At 35.4% G+C, this 23,558-nt stretch overlaps 2 protein-coding genes across 5 annotated transcripts in view; both read right to left on the minus strand.

Moving 5' to 3' along the window:
- The window catches only part of svopl (SVOP-like), an 80,936-nt gene extending 62,188 nt beyond the window's left edge, over positions 1-18,748 (minus strand). The window contains exons 1-8 of the mRNA XM_065265734.2: positions 18,083-18,748; positions 17,359-17,551; positions 17,116-17,207; positions 16,933-17,031; positions 16,754-16,825; positions 16,552-16,676; positions 16,112-16,175; positions 15,915-16,040 (exon numbers count right to left, since the gene is read on the minus strand). Of these exons, the coding sequence (XP_065121806.1) occupies positions 15,915-16,040; positions 16,112-16,175; positions 16,552-16,676; positions 16,754-16,825; positions 16,933-17,031; positions 17,116-17,207; positions 17,359-17,497 (717 nt within the window). The 5' untranslated portion in view covers positions 17,498-17,551; positions 18,083-18,748. The remainder of the gene's footprint in view (positions 1-15,914; positions 16,041-16,111; positions 16,176-16,551; positions 16,677-16,753; positions 16,826-16,932; positions 17,032-17,115; positions 17,208-17,358; positions 17,552-18,082) is intronic.
- Positions 18,749-19,688: 940 nt separating this feature from the next.
- The window catches only part of LOC135747107 (UPF0606 protein KIAA1549), a 254,948-nt gene continuing 251,078 nt past the window's right edge, over positions 19,689-23,558 (minus strand). For all 4 annotated transcript variants that reach the window (XM_065265768.1, XM_065265767.1, XM_065265770.1 and 1 more), the window contains 2 exons: positions 23,049-23,203; positions 19,689-22,767 (listed from right to left, as the gene is read on the minus strand). In XM_065265768.1, coding sequence (XP_065121840.1) covers positions 22,537-22,767; positions 23,049-23,203 — 386 coding nt within the window. In that variant the 3' untranslated portion in view covers positions 19,689-22,536. The remainder of the gene's footprint in view (positions 22,768-23,048; positions 23,204-23,558) is intronic.

Here is a 23,558-nt window from a genome sequence, read left to right on the forward strand (position 1 = left end):
TATCTTTACTTTAGAGTGTCATAGAGACATGGGGGTGGGCTCATTTTACTCAGTCATCCAATAGGTCTCTTAGGATCACCCCAGAGCTATTAAGCCACGCCCCTAGCAACAATTTTGGGTACCCTAGCAACATCTCCCATAGACTACCATTATAAAAAGCCCAGATGGATATCTTTACACCAGAGTGTCATAGAGACATAGGGGTGGGCTCATTTTACTCAGGCATCCAATCAGTCTTAATAGGATTCTTATTGAGGTATTAAGCCACGCCCCTAGCAACCAAATATGAGCACCCTAGCAACATAATAAACAAAGGCTTGTATCTCTGGATCTGAACATCATAGAGACATGGGGGTTGAGTCTTTGGGTCATGTTAGCTTTATGCTAGCTTCATGCTAAGTCATGCTAGCGTCATGCTAGTTTCATGCTAGCTTTATGTTAATTTCGTAATAAATCTTGCTAACTTCATACTAAATCATGCTAACTTAATGTTAAATCTTGTTAGCTGGACTCTAAATAGTGCTAGCTTCATGTTAATAATGCTAGCATCATGCTAATCATGCTAGCTTCACGTTAAATCATGCTAGCTTCATGCTAATTATGCTAGCCTCATGCTAGCTTCATGCTAATCATGCTAGCTTCATGGTAGCTTCATGCTAATTATGTTAGCTTCATGCTAATCATGTTAGAATCGTGCTAATTATGTTAGCTTCATGCTAGCTTCATGCTAATCATGCTAGCATCATGCTAGCTTCATGCTAATCATGCTAGCATCATGCTAGCTTCATGCTAATCATGCTAACATCATGCTAGCTTCATGCTAATCATGCTAGCATCATGCTAGCTTCATGCTTATCATGCTAACATCATGCTAGCTTTATGCTAATCATTCTAGCATAATGCTAGCTTCATGCTAATCATGTTAACATCATGCTAGCTTCATGTTAATAATGCTAGCATCATGCTAGCTTCATGCTAATCATGCTATCATCATGCTAGCTTCATGCTAATCATGCTAGCATCATGCTAGCTTCATGCTAATCATGCTAACATCATGCTAGCTTCATGCTAATCATTCTAGCATCATGCTAACTTCATGCTAATCATGATAACATCATGCTAGCTTCATGTTAATCATGCTAGCTTCATGTTAATCATGGTAGCATCATGCTAACTTCATGCTAATCATGCTAACATTATGCTAGCTTCATGCTAATCATGCTAGCATCATGCTACCTTCATGCGTATCATGCTAGCATCATGCTAGCTTCATGCTACTCATGCTACCTTTATACTTAAACATACTAACTGCCAGACAGCCTACTAAAATAAACTTCTGTCAAACCGTTTTAAACGTTCAGGCTATGCTTTCTCAAGCCAACATAAAGTTTGTCTTCAAACTTTACTATCTAGTTATTATTATTCTTCTTAGCACCCCAAAATTTCTGACACTAACTCGTCCTAGAGCTTTCAAGCTACATGCACTAAATTTTCCATGGACCTTCAGACTGGTCTGACTTAGTGTGCTATATCTTTTCTAACTGATGGGACCTTCCGAATTCCTAAATGGGGCGCTCAAACACCCCAAATTTCCCATTTACTTAACATGGAGACAAACTTTGACGGGTCATAGCTGCGAGTGATAAACTTGTAGAAACTTGTGGCTTACCACATTTAAGGAGGCCGACAGGCTCTGTAAGAACATACATCATATTAAGGTGTAAGCTGTACCCCTGGGGTGTAAGAGGCCCCCAAAATTTCCCATTGACTTGTAATGGGGCAGGAAACATGCCCATAAAAGGGAATAAAAGCGTCCCAGATGGAATATCTTCACTTTAGAGTGTCGTAGAGACATGAGGGTGGGCTCATTATACTCAGGCATCCAATCAGTCTCTTAGGATCACCCCAAAGCTATTAAGCCACGCCCCTAGCAACAATTTTTGGTACCCTAGCAACATCTCCCATAGACTACCATTATAAAAAGCCCAGATGGATATCTTTGCACCAGAGTGTCATAGAGACATAGGGGTGGGCTCATTTTACTCAGGCATCCAATCAGTCTTAATAGGATTCTTATTGATGTATTAAGCCACGCCCCTAGCAACCAAATATGAGCACCCTAGCAACATAATAAACAAAGCCTTATATCTCTGGATCTGAACATCATAGAGACATGGGGGTTGGGTCTTTGGGTCATGTTAGCTTCATGCTAGCTCCATGCTAATTCATACTAGCTTCATGCTAGTTTCATGCTAGCTTTATGCTAATTTCATAATAAATCTTTCTAACTTCATGCTAAATCGTGCTAGCATCATTGCTAAATCATGCTTGCTTCATGCTAATCATGCTAGCATCATGCTAGCTTCATGCTAATCATGCTAATAACATGCTAGCTTCATGCTAATCATGCTAACATCATGTTAGCTTCATACTAATCATCCTAGCTTCATACTAATCATGCTAGCATCATGCTAGCTTCATGCTAATCATGCTAGCATCATGTTAGCTTCATATTAATCATCCTAGCTTCATGCTAATCATGCTAACATCATGTTAGCTTCATTCTAATCATGCTAGCATCATGTTAGCTTCATACTAATCATCCTAGCTTCATGTTAATCATGCTAACATCATGCTAGCTTCATGCTAATCATCCTAGCTTCATGTTAATCATGTTAGCATAATGCTAGCTTCATTCTTATCATGCTAGCATCATGCTAGCTTCATGCTAATTATGTTAACATCATGGTAGCTTCATGCTAACTTCATGCTAATCATGCTAACATTATGCTAGCTTCATGCTTATCATGCTAGCTTCATGCTAATTATGTTAACATCATGCTAGCTTCATGCTAATCATGTTAGCATCATGGTAGCTTCATGCTAGCTTCATGCTAATCATGCTAGCATCATGCTAGCTTCATGCTAATCAAGCTAGCTTAATGCTAGCTTCATGCTAATCATGCTAACATCATGCTAGCTTCATGCTAATCATGCTAGCATCATGCTAGCTTCATGCTAATCATGCTAGCATCATGTTAGCTTCATGCTAATCATTCTAACATCATGCTAGCTTCATGCTAATCATTCTAGCATCATGCTAGCTTCATGCTAATCATGTTAGCATCATGCTAATCATGCTAACATAATGTTAGATTCATATTAATCATCCTAGCTTCATGTTAATCATGCTAACATCATGCTAGCTTCATGCTAATCATGCTAGCATCATGCTAGCTTCATGCTAATTATGTTAACATCATGTTAGCTTCATGCTAATCATGTTAGCATCATGGTAGCTTCATGCTAGCTTCATGCTAATCATGCTAGCATTATGCTAGCTTCATGCTTATCATGCTAGCTTCATGCTAATTATGTTAACATCATGCTAGCTTCATGCTAATCATGCTAGCTTCATGTTAATCATGCTAGCATCATGCTAGCTTCATGCTAATCATGCTAGCATCATGCTAGCTCCATGCTAATCATGTTAGCATCATGTTAGCTTCATGCTAATCATTCTAGCATCATGCTAGCTTCATGCTAATCATTCTAACATCATGCTAGCTTCATGCTAATCATGCTAGCATCATGCTAGCTTCATGCTAATCAAGCAAGCTAGCATCATGCTAGCTTCATGCTAATCATGTTAACATCATGCTAGCTTCATGCTAATCATGCTAGCATCATGCTAGCTCCATGCTAATCATGTTAGCATCATGTTAGCTTCATGCTAATCATGTTAGCATCATGTTAGCTTCATGCTAATCATTCTAGCATCATGCTAGCTTCATGCTAATCATTCTAACATCATGCTAGCTTCATGTTAATCATGCTAGCATCATGCTAGCTTCATGCTAATCAAGCAAGCTAGCTTCATGCTAGCTTCATGTTAATCATGCTAACATCATGCTAGCTTCATGCTAATCATGCTAGCATCATGCTAGCTCCATGCTAATCATGTTAGCATCATGTTAGCTTCATGCTAATCATTCTAACATCATGCTAGCTTCATGCTAATCATTCTAACATCATGCTAGCTTCATGCTAATCATTCTAGCATCATGCTAGCTTCATGCTAATCATGTTAGCATCATGCTAATCATGCTAACATAATGTTAGATTCATACTAATCATCCTAGCTTCATGCTAATCATGCTAGCATCATGCTAGCTTCATGCTAATCATGCTAGCATCATGCTAGCTTCATGCTAATCATGTTAGCATCATGGTAGCTTCATGCTAGCTTCATACTAATCATGCTAACATCATGCTAGCTTCATGTTAATCATGCTAGCTTCATGCTAATCATGCTAACTTCATGCTAGCTTCATGCTAATCATGCTAACATCATGTTAGCTTCATGCTAATCATTCTAGCATCATGCTAGCTTCATGCTAATCATTCTAGCATCATGCTAGCATCATGCTAGCTTCTTGCTAATCATTCTAACATCATGTTAGCTTCATGCGTATCATGCTAACTACATGCTAGCTTCATGCTAATCATGCTAACATCATGCTAGCTTCATGCTAATCATGCTAACATCATGCTAGCTTCATGCTAATCATGCGAGCATCATGCTAGCTTAATGCTAATCATGCTAGGATCGTGCAAGCTTCATGCTAATCATGCTAGCATCATGCTAGCTTCATGCTAACCATGCTAGCATCATGCTAGCTTCATGCTAATCATCCTACCTTCATACTTAAACATACTAACTGACACACAGCCTACTAAACTAAACTTCTGTCAAACCGTTTTAAACGTTCAGGCTATGCTTTTTCAAGCCAACATAAAGTTTGTCTTCAAACTTTAATATCTAGTTAGTTTTGTTGTTGTACAGTGTTGTAGAGTTTAAAAAAGCTCCCACGAGAAAACGACTGTTTTAAGGAAACTTCATGAACCGTGCATATTGAGCTGATGGACTGTATGTACTCCCTGTTGTGAGGGAAAAATGTGCTTGCTTGTGCTATTGCTATAAAAGCAAAGAGAAATGTACGAGTCTGTGATTAGGCAACTTTAATGTCTCTTTTTGTGTGTGTTCGGTCACGTTAAACGAAAAGTCTTTGACGGAGAAAATTGAAGCAGAATAAAGAAAAATCTGAACGCCATTTTGGCAGATTGCCCACATAACTCAACTTGAGAATGTAATTCCTATGTATGTCCAGCTGGTGGCAGTGTGTTGCTCAAATGACGCCCTGGTTTCTAAACATTCTCGCGATATTTTGATGTCATACACTGATTGGTCTGCGCATGCCCTTATGCAACAAACATATACTGCAGTATATTGGAAAATATCATGTAATATATTAGGCAATATATTACCATATATCGGATTTAATATTTATATTTCCCAATATATTGTAATATATGCATAGAAAATATCATGTAATATATTAGGCAGTATATTCCCATATATAGGATTTAATATGTATATTTTCCATTATATTGCAGTATATGAATAGACCATACATGTATATATTGATACAAAATATATTGTAACCAAGACCAAAAAGGGCACTATGTTTTTCCATGTAATAGTTTGTCTTTATATGATTTAATATACTGCAATATATGCAGGGGCATCGCTAGACCCCTTTAACCAGGACACATGCCCCAGTGTAAATCTTTTGTGCCCCGGTGTAAATCTCAAGTTTAAATTTTAGCAGTTAAATAGTGTATTCCTTTACAAAGATAATCGCGGCAAAAACGGATCTATATGCAATGTAGTTACCCAATTTACGCTTGTAACGAAGCAGTCGCATTGACTCGTGCACGCACGTATCCATGTCCGCGCACGTCTTGCGCTCATCCGCATTGCACACAACCGCATTCAAAAGGTGATGCCACGCGAGTGACTTAGCTTATGAAAACATGACCAGACTAAAGTAAGTTTCTAAATAATAATAATAATCTTATTTTGACTCGATCATTATTGGCTTCTTTAGATGAACATGTTTTGTGCAAAGCAGGGAAAGCGAAGCAGACAAGAGAGATGATGAGTTTTAAGGAGGTAAGACAAACTACATCCTCACCCGATCAGGTCTGAAACATTAGAGGAAAAATCTCAGGAAAACCTTGTCAAGTCTGTAGAATTGAATTGTTGCTGAGACAGATGTAAGATGTTCTTAAGATTATCTAAGTGTACTTCACTGTGCTATTTTGAGGCACCATGAATATGAACTAACATGCACTTTTAACATACTATCTCTGTATAAAAAAACTTATTTAGTTAACACTTGTATTAATCTTGAACACAACTTTTATACAAAGATGGGTTCAAGTTTACTACAAGTGGTACATAAATACATTTTTTAAATACATTTTTAGCACATTTTAGTTCATATTTATGGTGTCTCAAAATAGCACAGTGAAGTACACTAAGATGATCTTAAGAACATCTTAATATACTAAAAATTTGTCTTTAGTACTTCTTAAGTACAAAATTAGTGTGCGAAAATAAAGCACTTAAAATACACTATGGAAGTGTACTACTTTTTCACCTTGGTTAACACATCAGTTTTGGTGAACTGTTACTTCAAAACTCTACACACAAATCCTTACATTTCTCAGTGCTTACACCATCTGGTCATATGGAAAGCACTAGCATTCAATACTGTTCACTCAAGTCAGCACAGCTTAGCAAACAATTACCAAGCTGGAAACACTAAAAGTCAAAATTGAACACACAGCAATCAGATCCTTCAATAGATACATAAAAGGGCCTGAATCTGTTCATTGAGCTTTGAAACAATGGATCCACAGAGAAATGAAGGAATAGGTCGAGGAAGAGGAGGAGGAAGAGGAGGAGGGAAAGAAGAAGGACATGGTGAAGGAGGAGAAAGAGGACATGGTAAAGGAGGAGGGAGAGGACATGATGAAGAAATAGGTCGAGGAGGAGTAGGAAGAGGAGGAGGGAGAGGAAGAGGCAGAAGAGTAGGGAAAGAAGGAGGACGTGGTGAAGGAGGAGGAGGAAGAGGACATGGTAAAGGAGGAGGGAGGGGACATGATGAAGAAATAGGTCGAGGAGGAGGAGGGAGAGGAATAGGAGGAGGGAGAGGAGGAGGGAAAGGAGGAGGACGTGGTGAAGGAGGAGGAAGAGGACATAGTGGAGGAGGAGGAAGAGGAGGAGGACGTGGTGAAAGAGGAGGAAGGAGATGAAGGGCAAGGTGACAAGCAATTTCAAGGTGAAATACAAGCCACTCTAGTTGACCATGTCCTGGTCCATGGTATGACTATGAGGGAGGCTGAGCAACGAGTAAAGCCTAATTTGAGTCGCTTTACTTATGCCTCCATCTTCAGAGCCTTCAGGGAGGAAAACAGATAGGTGTACTTACAGTAAGACTGCTCTATACAGTAACTTTAGTGTGCATACACTGTTGGACTATGCTACTGGAATAAAGAAATGCATCAAATTGCCTTCCATACAGATAGACATATCAGCAGATGAATGCAAGGGGTGGATCAGGCAAGAGGATTTTACCCTTGCTGTTTGGCTAGGACCAATATAGCCTGTGATGTGGATGAGATTCTCTGGCCTGACCCAGAACTAAGACGGGATGTTGAGGCGAAATATTACAATTTACAGTTGTGCTGTGTATAGCACATGAATGAATAAAAATGCATACATTGATTGTGTCTTTTTGGTCATGTGAAAAGGTTTTTGAGGGGGAGAACCACAAGCAACTTACCAGTTTTGGATATATTGTTTTGAATTGATTGCACAAGTGTGTAATACTATATTGTAGTGTGTGTGTTTTTGAAAGCTTGTGTGTGTTGTCTGAGGGAAAAGTTTGGTATTTCAGTAAGAGTGAATGGTTTTGAGTGTAGAGCTTCATTTTGACCTGAAAATATGATGTTTGGAGTATTGTGTGAGACTTTATGGAATTGTCTTTACTGTTTTGAGAATATGAGGCATAGTTTCAAGAAATGTGTAATAATGTTAGGTATAACGAAGATTATACTTGTATATATGTATCTTTTGCAGTAACTGTTGAACTGTAGAATAGTGGGTTGAGCAAAGGACATTGTATAGAAGTGTTGCACACTTCTTGCACACAGCAGGCTTTCAAAAAAGTCAGCAAAAAATGGGGGGCCTGTGCCCCAGTAGAGCTTTATATCTAGCAATGCCCATGAATATATGGATGTGCTATGTATGTATGTATGTATGTATGTATGTATGTATGTATGTATATATGATTTAACAATTTTTTTTTCTTTCCAAATAAACAACTACAGCATATTCATGAATATGCATGGCATATAGCCTAAAGAAAATATTAAAGACAAAAATCTGCATTACACAAATAACAGTTTTATTGAAACAGCAGAGACCTTTCTTTCATTTTCTACATTTGTCAGTACTCTACTCAGCACCGACTGCTTCAACCAGAATGCGTGCCAAAGGCGATGGAGCATAATGCTTGAGTAGGAAGCTGAGATTCAGGCGCGAGGAGAGGACAAGGACACATACCTGTGACTAGCAACAATGAGGCTGATAGGTCCTGACCAGAGATGTATAGTAACGAAGTAGAACTACTTCACTACTGTACTTAAGTACTAAAAGACAGTATCTGTACTCTACTGAAGTATATATTTTTTCTCCTACTTCCACTTTTACTTCAGTACATATTTTCGATGAGTTTAATACTTTTACTCCGATACATTTTTTATGTGCTGCATAGTTACTCGTTACACTCAAATGTTACGAATCATTCCAAACCCACATTATCACTGCCAGAGCGGTGATACACATTAGAAACACACACAGATCGTGTTCTAAACCAATCGGAGATAGTGAAGGGCGGACCCCTCCCTCCCTCTCACTCCCAAATATGAGCCGGGGTTGTGGACAAAGTGAAGCAAATAGAGAACCAAAGTGCGCGAGAAAGACAGAGAGAGAGAGAATGCGTGAGAAAGGGCGAGTGTGCGTGAAAGAAGGAAACTTAAGTTCATTGAAACACCTTGTACCTTTACTGTACCTATTACCATTATATCGACTAATATTTAATTATTTGGTTAAATTAATCTAAATTATCTGAACAGTCCTGTCTTTGTACTCCTGCTACAGCCAAAGGAATTGTGAGTGTCCTTTAGCTAAAACATTTGAAATAATATAAACAATATTATATTCAAACTTTTGACTGTTTTCTTTAATAACTACATTACACAATACTTGTACTTTTACTTTCAGTACTTGAGTAGTATATTTTAAAATAAACTACTTGCAATACTTAAGTACAAAACATGTTTAATACTTTAGTACTTCCACTTAAGTGCTGTGCTTAAAGAGCACTTCAACTTCTACTCAAGTCACTTTTTTGATAGAGCACTTGTACTTTTACTCAAGTCTGGGTCCCTAGTACTTTATACATCTCTGGTCCTGACCTATAGTCCTAACTCATACTCCTAATCAGTAGGTGGCGGTAATGCACCTAAAAGTTGTTTGCTAACCACCAGTAAAACTTGAGAAGGAGACTGATCGTTGGCATGCTCTCAACCCAGGAAAAACTTCAAGCTTTACAAGGTACATAGTTTTCAGAGGTGGTGCTTTCCAGTTTTGATTGCATCTCTTCCAGGAGAGATTTTTGTGAACCAGAGGGGAAGGAGTGAGAAGGGAGAGAGTAATCGTTGTTGTTTTGTTCCACAGATGCTGTTTTAAACCAGTTTCCACGGCCAAAGCTGATGTTAGAAAATCCATCAACAGTAGAATATGCGAGCTAAGACACCAGGTGAAGTGCAAAAGCATGGGTATATAAGTAATTTAAACCAGTGAAGAGCCAAGATGGACTCCTAGCCAGGATAAAGGCCTGTTCTTTTGGTAATTTATGTCTTTGCTTTTTCACATTGCCAAAGCTCCTTGAAAGTTTGTTTATATCTATTATTGTCTGTGCATTTTGTTTATATTGTATTTTTAACTGTATAACGGCACTGCTGAAAGTTTGAAATAAATAGACCTTTGTAATTTAAATTGCTTTCATTTATATTTTGTATATTTTCTGTTTTATGTCACTCTTTTAAAATGTAATTTATGTTAATGTAATGCAAGACATTTATGTAATGTAAAGCAAACCACATTGTCTGACCATGTGCAAAATCTCTTGTGGTTGTAATAGGTCTGTTTAGCTCTCTACCTCAAATTAGTTTTAGTATGTGTGCCTGATTAAAAGAAAATAAAGGTGGCTTTTGATAGATTATCCATTAGTCTGTGTTAATATGTGGTATAAATGTGTGTACATATTTTTATGTATATATTTCTATATAATTTTACATATTATTTAAAATATATTCTACAATATAGTAAACATACATGTGACACTATATCTGTACATATATTGTTAATACATTTTTGCATATCAATCGGAATACAATATGGTGGATATTTGTAAATATAATATTGCATATTTTGAGATATATAAACACATATATTATATTCACGTGCAATATATTAAAAGCGACAATTATTTATATTTATCAATATACTGCAATAAATTACATATATATAGAATATATGTACTGTATCAACATATTACTCATGTATTTTACAATATACTGCAATATATTGCATACATAAAGAATATATGCATCAACATATTACTCCATATATTGCCAATATATACTGCAATATATTACATAGATAAAGAGTATATTTATCAACATATTACTCCATATATTGCCAATATATACTGCAATATATTACATGCATTAAGATTATATTTATCAACATATTACTCCATATATTGCCAATATATACTGCAATATATTACATGCATTAAGAGTATATTTATCAACATATTACTCCATATATTGCCAATATATACTGCAATATATTACATGCATTAAGAGTATATTTATCAACATATTACTCCATATATTGCCAATATATACTGCAATATATTACATGCATTAAGAGTATATTTATCAACATATTACTCCATATATTGCCAATATATACTGCAATATATTACATGCATTAAGAGTATATTTATCAACATATTACTCCATATATTGCCAATATATACTGCAATATATTACATGCATTAAGAGTATATTTATCAACATATTACTCCATATATTGCCAATATATACTGCAATATATTACATGCATTAAGAGTATATTTATCAACATATTACTCCATATATTGCCAATATATACTGCAATATATTACATGCATTAAGAGTATATTTATCAACATATTACTCCATATATTGCCAATATATACTGCAATATATTACATGCATTAAGAGTATATTTATCAACATATTACTCCATATATTGCCAATATATACTGCAATATATTACATGCATTAAGAGTATATTTATCAACATATTACTCCATATATTGCCAATATATACTGCAATATATTACATGCATTAAGAGTATATTTATCAACATATTACTCCATATATTGCCAATATATACTGCAATATATTACATGCATTAAGAGTATATTTATCAACATATTACTCCATATATTGCCAATATATACTGCAATATATTACATGCATTAAGAGTATATTTATCAACATATTACTCCATATATTGCCAATATATACTGCAATATATTACATGCATTAAGAGTATATTTATCAACATATTACTCCATATATTGCCAATATATACTGCAATATATTACATGCATTAAGAGTATATTTATCAACATATTACTCCATATATTGCCAATATATACTGCAATATATTACATGCATTAAGAGTATATTTATCAACATATTACTCCATATATTGCCAATATATACTGCAATATATTACATGCATTAAGAGTATATTTATCAACATATTACTCCATATATTGCCAATATATACTGCAATATATTACATGCATTAAGAGTATATTTATCAACATATTACTACATATATTGCCAATATATACTTCAATATATTACATGCATTTAGAATATATGCATCAATATATTACTTCATATATTTCCAATATATTATGGGATATATTAAATAGTATAATGAGATGTATTTAATCAATATATGAAAACGGCAATAATTGCAGTATTGTATAATATATTGCAATATATCACTTACATATATATATAATATATTTTTATATAATATATCATGATATATATTACTTTGTAAATTTCACAATATATGGAGACACATTAAATATATTGTCATGTAATATATTGAGAAATATATGTTTGTTGCATAAGGGTGGCTGCTGAAGTTAAACACTATAGGAGCGCTGCAACAAGACGCCTGTCTAAGGTAAAGATACAAAATCTAATGACAAGAGTCTGCATTAATCTGCCTTCATGCGTTTATTACACAAGATGGTTTCAGATGAGTTTAGTTCCATTCAGATTTTTACATGTTTATTGATATTTTAATCGCAGTAGTATTTTGTTATTTGATTTGTTCGTATTTGCCTGTTCAGCATAAAGCTCCGTGTTTTATTGCCTCCGCTGTCAATGTGAGAAAAAACATTAATTCATCTGCTTCATGTAATGGTAAAGTGATGCACGGTCTCCGTTTATCTGTTCTCTAAACAAATGAATAAACACATTTGACTTGTATGCTCGTCTTGTAAGTTTATGATTAGAAATGGACATGTGAACGAAAATGAAAATAATTAAAACATGAAATTGCGGATAATAACTGACTGTGAAGGACTCTTTACAACGCTGTTTATCAAAAAAATGACAGAGATTGAAAAAGTCTATCGCAACCTCTGTGTGTGTGTGTGCGTGCGTGCGTGCGTGCGTGCGTTTGTGTGAATGATTACCTTGATATTAGTTCATTACAGATTCATAGTACATTTATTTCGTGCGTTTGATTTTAACTGTAACATTTTCAGCATTTTAGCTAAGTAGTAGGCTAATGATACTCATCACCTGATAAATGGCTTTTAAGAGTACTGCATTACTACAGTAAAAGTTTGATTTTGAGTGTGTTTGCGCCCCCCATAATTTTTTTTGCACCAGCCGCCACTGTTCACGAATTAGTTTAAATGAATTGTTCAGATCGCTGCAAAAACGGAATCGTCCGAAGCTGTTTTACTCGTAACCTATGTAGAAACACGCAGAATATAACCAGTGTTGGGTGACGTGGAAATGAATTTACCAATCTTTTAACTAAAAGCAAAACTTCACACATGTACCGCCATTACATACGCGCGACCTGTTCGTCGCCAAACACAGTTAAACGCGTGCAACCTCCAGAAACACTAAAACAGATTGAAGAAAATCCATCGATGATTGAAGTCTGATTCGCTGTATACTGTACTGTATGATGTAAGTGATTCTCACAAAACACACGTGACATGACAACTTAAGAAAACAAGAGTTTTGTCTAAAATCATTTTTATGTAACGTTAAGTGTAAACTGTCAATGTCCTCAGACCATCTTAGGAGATTCCAACTTTATACATATGCAAAAGTTTTGTCAGTTTACTGATATTTCAGCTATAAGCTACATCAACATTGAGACTAAAGTTAATTTGTTAATTTAAAATGCTTGTCTATTCTGTGTTTGTATTCTTTTTTTCTGTACTGTTTGTGTATGTTGCAGTTTTACACATACTGTAGAAGTGCCCTTCATAAGTATTCTTCTGTTTGTTGTGGAGTCAAGAAATGTCTAAACATTAAAAGATAAAAATGAGACAAAAGTACAAAATCTGTCACATTATTTTTTTTATGGTCACTGAGCTATGTCCTGATTGTTTACACATGAAAAGCATAAAATGTGTAGGATCAGTTTGATTCACTTATGTGCATTTGTGTACAACACACATAAGTCAGCATTTAATGCTGTTGTTCTTTGTTGTTAAAGCATGTATGTGTTGAAACATAAACAAATGTTAATAAAATGTGACATTCTAAACTTCTGACATACTGATATTTTTCTTACCAATTTCTGGTCTCCACAGCAAACAGAAAAATCTTGTCTTTACAGTTCTGATACTTATGGAAGGCACTGTATTGTGTGGTGTGTGTGTGTGTGTGTGTACCTGGTAATTATCACGTTGTGGGGACCAATTGCCCCCACAAAGATAGGAATACCAGTGTTTTGTGACCATGTGGGGACATTTTGATGTCCCCATGAGGAAACAAGCTTATAAATCAAACAAGATGATGTTTATTGAAAATCTAAGGTACAAGAAAGGTTTTTGTGATGGTTGGGGTTAGGGAATGGGGCAGGTAAGGGGAATAGAATATACAGTTTGTACTGTATAAAATGCATTACGTCTATGGAATGTCCCCACAAAACATGGAAACCAGAATGTGTGTGTGTGTGTGTGTGTGTGTGTGTGTGTGTGTGTGTGTGTGTGTGTGTGTGTGTGTGTGTGTGTGTGTGTGTGTGTGTGTTGGTCTATGTGGTTTACGAGGACATGAAAAGTGTATAATGACATGTTTATTTTGCTATAAAGGTGGTTTACGGGGACACAATCAGTGTCCCCATAAACGGAAAAGCTAAAAAAACATACTAAATGGTAGTTTTTCATAGATTAAAGACTGGCAAAAGGTTTTTGTGACATTGGGGTTAGGGACAGGGGTAGGTAAGGGGAATAGAATATAACAGTTTGGACAGTATAAAATGCATTGCGTCTATGGAGATGTCCCCGTAAACCACATACACCAACATGTGTGTGTATGTATCTAGATTTATTTTTTCATGAGTAACTAGTAACTCGGTACTTGAGTATTATTTTCATTGCATACTTTTTACTTCTACTTGAGTAATTATTTCTTTACTCACTTGTACTTTTACTTAAGTTATTGGCTACTCCTTCCACCTCTGTTAAAATCTTCATGAATCTAGGCTGAGTTTGCCACGTTTAAGCCTTAATAATCAGACAGATAGCAGCTAGCTATCATAGCTTGCAGACAAGCAGCCTAGGCTACAATTTTTTGGGTAGGCATTAGGCAAACATGTTTGCTGATTTTAATAAAGACCCTGTTATTCTCAGTCCTTCATATAGGCCGTGAGTTAAAAAAAAAAAATTATTTAGGGGGGTGCCTTTTTTTAGGTCAGAGCAACTGCCCCTAAAAATTCCTGTGCACGTCTCTGAGCATCTCAGCTGTGTGGTGTGTCCGTTTTTATTTCGGCTCCCATGTTAAGAGGTTAGAGCTTGCAGACTACCTGCGTGAGACACGCGTCTCAGGCAAGGCCCGAGCCACGCGGAAAACGCGTGCATGCTAGAAATAGAACCGATGCCTATTTTTCACGCGACGCGCAAGTGTGTTGGAAGCGTTTCAGATTTATAACTATATATTCACAGTTTACATTTATATATTCAGACTTGTATTTATATATTCAAACTTATAACTATATATTCACAATTTACATTTATATATTCAGACTTATATTTATATATTCAAACTTACAACTATATATTCAGAATTTACATTTATATATTCAGACTTACATTTATATAGTCAGACTTACACTTTTATATTTAGACTTATATTTATATATTCACACTTATAACTATATATTCACAATTTACATTTATATATTCAGACTTATATTTATATATTCACTCTTATAACTATATATTCACAATGTACATTTATATATTCAGACTTATATTTATATATTCACACTTATAACTATATATTCACAATTTACATTTATATATTCAGACTTATATTTATATATTCAGACTTATAACTATATATTCATGGTTTACATTTATATATTCAGACTTATATTTATATATTCAAACTTATAACTATATATTCAGACTTACATTTATATATTCAGATTTATAAGTCTGAATATATAGTTATAAGTTTGAACATATAAATATAAGTCTGAATATATAAATGTATATTTATATATATATATATAATTTGTGCACTCCTGGTGACCAAAACTATGACCCTGGCATTGTTAGTGCAATTCTCTACCCATTTAGCTACAATATAAAAAACTCACCAGGAACAGTCCAATGAGTATGATACTGGGGATGATGGAGAAACGGATCATCCAACGCCAGCCCATTGTGGGCACCACCGTCATACCGAGAATGATGATGAGCATTGATCCCAACATCCAGAAGATCTGTCAACAATCACAAAATTTAAATGCAATGCAATAAGTTCAGTGTTAGAGTTTTCCCAGATTATACTTACTGAAGCAAGAGGTAGCAAAAATGCTCTGTATTTGGCTGGAATGAATTCTGTCTTCAGAACAAACCTGTAAGAAGAAATAACAGAGAATAATTCACTGTAACATGATAGTAAATAAACGATTATAGCTTGCAATGTTCCTCATTTTTAACCACTTTGAATAAAAGCATCTCCTAAATGACTGTAAATGTAAAAAAAAAAAAAAACACAACAGACCATTTAGGACTATCTTAAGGAATTGTTTGTGCTATAAAAAAAATTGTGAATACTTGAAAGTCAAGGTTCCAACAATTTCTGACAAATGAATTACACTGTTTTTATTACATTCATTTACAATATTAATACAAGGACTGAAAATACTGCCATTTTCTGATATGTTTTCAAGTTTTCCAAGATCCCTGAAACTATGTGTGTACAGAATGTGTATATTTGTGAGACCTCACCCTTGAGATGTGGCCGCCACTCCACAGCCGACCATACAGCGCAGGAAGATAAACCAGCCGTATGATGGGGAGAACGAAGTAAGTAGAGAAAAATATGAAGCGCACACAAAGCCACTAAACACCACCTGTGCACACAAACACACAAACTGTTTCCCATCTAATTTACCACATTACAATGTGTGGGTCAAGTATAACAACTGACCTTCCACCGTCCGTATTTGTCGGCCAAATAACCACTGAGAACCCCACAGACCATAAAACCCAAAAACACCATCTAAAACACACACAAAATATTGTGATGAATAATAAATCAGTACAGTATCTCTCTCAAAATTCAAAACGAAAAACCAAGTAAGTGCCCTGATTGGACAAGTTCCTCACCGTGGAGACCAGAGCCACCTGCCAATCCTCCAGACGCCACTCGCAGCGGATCTCGGGAGAAACTACAGCCAGTAACATAATCTCCATCGCCTCCACTATCTATTTACACACACAACTTTACAGACTATGTAAACAGTACAAAGGTGAAGAAATTACTTAGACAAACAAACAAACACTTCTTACATTGGCACTCCCCATGATGACAAAAAGCATAATATGAAAGCGTCCAAAGCCAATGTTCTCGACGGCCTCCTCCACAGTGTAACATTTTATTTCTGTGGTGTCAAAAATAACTCAAATCTTTACATAATGACTATGAAATGGTTGGAATGCTTGACAATTATGCATTGTGATTGTAGAACGACATTAGCATTGTACAGTATAGCTGTGGATCATTATGGTTGTTATTATTCGTATGTTCCTCACCCTTGACCTCTGGAGGTTCTGCAGGTTCTACTGGTGTGTTATAGGTATGGTCGGTGCTGGTTTCTCCCAGCTCCACTTCTTGAAGCTGAATAGCATTGACCAGCTGGGTCTTCATGGAAGATGATCGCTTAAATGCCATTCTCTTTGAGAAGGTTTGTTTATGTTCTCTGAGTTGCAAAAAGCTTGCATGAAACTAAGAAAACATTGGCAAAAACATGGTATTACCCTTATGTATGGCAATGCCATGCTATTCTTGCTCTCACTTGAAGAATGTACAGTACAAAGGTATGTAAATTATTTGTTACTGTTGTAGCCTATATCTCAAACATAAAAAAACAGAACCAAAAAATGGTTTTGTATATACAGTCCCTGGTGAGTAAAACAAATTAAAACAAATTTTACTGGCTATTATTACAAACACCATTAAACCATCAGCTATTTACAATTAAAATCATTGCAAAATGCCTTTATGTGGTGTGTTTTAGGTAATTTTCCAGTAGGATTTAATTGTGTTCAGTTGGTTTTCAACTGTCAGATGAAAACCATTACAATTTCTGTTATAACCATTAAATCCTTACAACTTATATGATACTGTTTTTCTTTTCAACATGTATGGGTAAACCACTGTTAGGACATAGACTATGCGAATACTATGGTTTATGCATATATTTTTCAATATCATACTTCAAAGTACAATGGTAGGTAAATCAAGAAACACACTTACTATAACATCGGATGATCAAAGGAAGTAAACGTGATTCTTCATTATATTTGGTATTTTCAATCGCATCTCGTCCATCAGTAAATAACTAGATACTGTATTTTCGTAAAAAAGTTCCCGTATGTTGATGTTGTCGAGACGTTTCGGCGATTTATAGAAATCAGCCTTCTAAAAACACAGATTTTTTTGGTTTAACGTCCACCATCTACACACGTCGTTTGTACCATATCCTAATCCAAATTTTCATAAACCTTAATGAAAAATAACAAAAACCCTATTAAAAAGTCCCACAGGTCCACCGCGCGCATTAAAACATCCAGTCTCACCTGCCGGCAGGTACAGAACGTCACTAAACTTCTGAGCGCGAGGGGTAAGGCTTAGTTTTAAAGGGACATGCAAGACAACACACACCCTATAAACACTTCCTTTACTCTTGTATATAAAGGACTGTAGACTGGATTCATGCTTTCACTGCGCGTGGACGCACAGGTCAGACAGGTTTTAACTGAGCTTCTCTTCTTCCAGTTAGCTGACCTACATAGAATACAGTAGTGATAACACGTGAGATGAAGTAGAAATATCCCGCAGTGTCCTTCGTTTTATATTTTGTGACCAGTCCTATTTGGTGGGTACCCTAAAAAGGCTGTCCTATATTCCGTGCGCTCCTGTAACGACAGAGACAGAAACAATGCATGTGATGCTGTTTATGGGCCTGTTTGGCAGGAGTTTTGAATGATGACGTTACTCGTTTTGCCTAAAATGGGCGTGTTCATACAGTATTCAGATTCGTGGCATTCAAAATAAAGGATTGAATCCTTCCCTGGCTGGCTGTAGGGCCTGCAAACCCTGCTGAAAAAACAACAACAGCACAAATCCACTGGTTCCATTACAAATACCGTTACACCAATACAACCCAAAACAGAGGCCCACAGAGACCATTATAGTTTTTATTAAAACCAGTAAAATTTCCATTATAACCATAATATATCCATTAGAAGAACCATGATGGTTTATTTTTTTAGCACCCCTTTTACAACCAGACTAATACATTCAAAGTAAAACATAAATATTTGAGAAACATTAAAGGGAAAATTATGAAAATCTGACTTTTTCCATGTTCCAATGTGAAAATAAACAACCTAGTAACTTAGTTTATCTAAACATTCTCTGCAAGCATGTGAAAAAAAATAGCTCATTGTAATCTGGCTCCCCTTGTGATGTCAGAAGGGGATCTTATTATAATAATACCAGCCCTTAATCTGCACTATCCAACCCCGGCAATGCCATTTAGTGTAGAGATCAACTCATTTGCATTTATAAGGACACACCCAAAAACGGCACATTTTTGCTCACACCTACAAAGTGGCAATTTTAACATGTTATAATAAATTATCCACATATGTTCTCTGGGGACACCAACAATTTATTTTACATCTTAAAAAAGTCTTGTGAATTGTCCACTTTAATAAATAACAGTAACATTTTTTTTAGCTAACTTTAGTTTAACCAAATCCTACCAATCATATTGATTAAATTTAACAAATCAATGCTAAACTGTCCTTGAAATAAACTTAATTGGTTGACCACAAGAGGTTGTGACAGAGACCGATTTAATTGACGGCACATTGTTTATTGTTTAGTTTACACAACAATATAGACACATTAAACATCAAATACTGGGATGCAGTTTGCAGAGACCAAGAGAGAAAAATCAAGACACAATGAGAAAGATAAAGAGAAATATAAGCCTATTGTATACATCCCATTACGTTAGGATTGCAAAGATGGTGTCTGTATCTTTAATATCCTTACATTTTCAGGGATTTAAAATAACATACAGCAAAATTAAAAAATGAACTTTATGTAAGATTAACTGTTACATTCCTATGACATCCTCTATGGCACTGGCATAGAGACAGTGGAGGTATATTATTGCACGCACACACAATTCAGTTTATCTCAGAATTTGTACATCATAATTGCTATAAATGCGATAAAATTCAGTTCAGTGTTGTAAGGTTATGATGGTTTCACACAAAACAACACACACACACACACACACACACACACACACACACACACACACACACACACACACACACACACACACAGTTTAGTAGCACCATGTTAGTCAAATGACTTTTGTTTATGAATGCATACAGTTTTCATTGTGAAATCTGCCAGATTGATAAAAACAAAAACAGGGCAGAATAATAAAAACATATTCCCTGTTGGTCTTTGCATACTGTGAGAAAAGAGGTCTAACAATGATATTTGCCTCTTAGTTATAAGAGGACTACATACTAAATATTTATAAGTATGCAGAAATTTTCATTTACATATTAATACTCTTCCTACATTATATATTTTTTATCATAAATATTGATTTCAAATACTTTCAAAAAATATGTTTATAAATGGTAAAATACTGAAAAGTTTTTTTCAAATTATTTCAATCGTTTCTCTGTGCTTTGACCACTGGTGTAAAGTCTTATGGACCATTACATAGCAGTTTTTCATAGTAGGCTAATTTCTATCAAGCTTGTTTGTCATATTTTGCTTTTTTAAGACTATTAGCATGCCCATCAAGACAACAGCACACAAAATAAACAAAAAAGGGAAGAAATTAAGCAGAATCCATCACTTTACATGCTTCCTAATTTAAGGCCTGTCAGGCACCTTTATACACAAAATAAAGAAATAATGAAAGAAAGAAAAATAAAGATATGTGATTTCAAGTTTGCAATTACGGGATAAGAATGGTAAAGAATTTTTTATAGAGATGATGCTCTCTTTAATTGTCTCTTCAATGATCTTTAAGATTATCATGAATTCTCCAGGCCTGAAAACCTTACACCTTAAATTCCCTGAAATTGCAGGTGTTTTAGTGATTGTGTAAGCAGAATGGAAGAAAAAAAATTAAATTAAGAAGAAATAAAGGGTTAAACCAAAACCTAGGACAGAGAGTTAGGTAAAAAATAAATGGCCTTTATCCCTACAGCACATACCAGTTCCTTATAGGAATCTTTACAACAGCTCTGTGCAAGTCCACATGACCATATACATTAAAAATACATACAGAATGCCTACTGCATTACCAAGCTGAGGGAACTATGCTTCAACAGTGATTTGGTCTTTTTTAAAATATCCCATAGCAACACTTTTCCAACATCGGTAATACATAGTACTTTATAACAATAAAAAATAAATAAAATCTAATATGATAACATATAATCAAAATTGTGCTCAATGGATCAATACATCATGAATATGCAATATCTATTTATAAGCCATCTATATATGTTTTATATAATATAAAATTACATATATTGTTATATTAATACCTGTTCTTCATTAACAAACTCTCTCTTTTCCACAATAAACTCTGAAACTGATTGACTTCCATCATCAACATGATACGAATGTGCAAAGATGAAAATGTGCAAAATTAATATGTAAAGAGTTTGGTTCCAAAACGAGATAACTTTTCAGAAACTGCAGTTGGTTTGTTTTGAAATAAGCCTTCATAACTAAAACAAATACAGCTAAGTAGCATAATAAAAACATGATAACATAAAAATAAACTAAATGTCTTGACAAAAGTTAGTTATCTGGTTTTGGAACCAAACTCTTCATTTGTACATTGAAAACTATTACCCTAGCCATACTTCAAACAAGACATTGGGATGGATAAAGCAATGGTGTAGAATCATGCTGACAACAATCTGGATCCTTTTCTAGAGGCTGCTTGTTGATCTAGCTTACCCTCAAGAGCTAGACAAGACAACGTGGAGTAACTTCAGCAACAACAGTCCTAACAAATACTAACACTTTCAAAACCACAAAAAATACAATACCCAGACCCCAAAACCATCTTACAGACAGTCATGTTTCAATTGATTAGCCATCTTTGATAAATGGACATCAGGGGAAAGACTAAAATATGACTGCATCAAAAGGAGATGCCCCTTTTTAGGCAAGGCTAAATTGTGGCATTAAACAGAAGAAAGAAATGATTTTTAGCACCAGGTCCGGAGACATAAAGATGAGCCACTGGAAGGAAGCACTTTGACAGACTTGGAACTGATTGGGACTTTCACATTGGCAACACTCAGCACTAAATCTTTAAAAAGTCACAGCTCTCAGCATGCAATTTGAGAGCCTGTATGTCTATTCTAAACAGTCTGGATGAGAGATGTATGGTTTTTCATTTGCAAGTCAGAAGAGAGGGTATTGAAGTTTATTTTCTGCAAGTAAGCAGTAAAACATCAAATGTGGATGTCCTCACAATATCCCTATTGAATATCTGTGCCATTTATTCATGTGTACTGTAACAGACCAGCCGTACTTGGATTGTACAATTTTGGTTAGGGTTTGTGTAAAAGCAGCCATGTGAGTATTTTTAGGTAGCAGCTGCAGTAAGAAGTCATCAGGACTGGGGTTTGGGATGGTCTGTCTCAACTGTGGTAGCCTGCAACAGCCACCTGTTTTTGAGAAAGTCTCTGTAATTCTTCCCTGATGGCTTTGATGAGGGAAGCTGAGGAGTGAGGAGGTGGTGAATGCGCCTCAGGGGCGACGTACACTGTGCTCGAGGGTTCCAGATGGGCCTGGGGTGTGGTCGGATCCTGCAGTGATGTCCTTGGCATCTGGAATACAGGTGATAAGGAATATTCTGGGAATGTCAATATCTGTGAGATAGAGAGAGAATAGGGTTAATGAAGCTTAGCCACTTGACCCTGTCTGTGAAATTTAAGCTTAATATTAAGAGCATACATTTTTAACATGACCTTACTCAGTCAATATTAAAAATATCAAGGTAAATTTGGACACAGAATGTTCAATACATTATTTTGGATGATTTTATAAGCAGTAAATCACAGAAAAAAATAATTTAGCTGGGTTTTTATATTCAGACAGGATAATTATCTTAGGTAATCTGAAAAATTGTGTGTGCACATTATTGACTTACAGCCTCCCGGTTGGCTCCTGGTCTTGAGATCTCTTCATCTGATCTATATTGGGTCCAACTTGATCCAGAGGGTCCAGAAACACTACGGCCAACACCAGGATATAATCCAATCCGACTTGACAAACCCACCTGTGTTAGCTGGTGCAACTGTGCACCTATATGCACAAAAATGCTATTATTTTAACTTAGAAACACACTTAAAGGGACAGTTCACCCAAAAAAAAATACAATTCTATCATCATTTACTCACCCTCATGTTGTTACAAACCTGTATAAATGTCTTTGTTCTGATGAACAGGAAGGACGATATTTTGAGAAATGTTTGTAACAAAACCATTCGTGATTGATTTCTATAATAGGAAAAAAAGAATACTATGGAAGTAAATGGGGTCCATGAACGGTTTGGTTACAAACATTTCTCAAAATATCCTTCTTTGTGTTCATCAGAACAACAAAATTTAAACAGGATTTTTAACAACATGAGGGTGAGTAAATGATGACAGAATTTTC

The sequence above is a fragment of the Paramisgurnus dabryanus genome, chromosome 1 (genome assembly GCF_030506205.2).
Source record: "Paramisgurnus dabryanus chromosome 1, PD_genome_1.1, whole genome shotgun sequence".
Lineage (NCBI taxonomy): Eukaryota > Metazoa > Chordata > Actinopteri > Cypriniformes > Cobitidae > Paramisgurnus > Paramisgurnus dabryanus.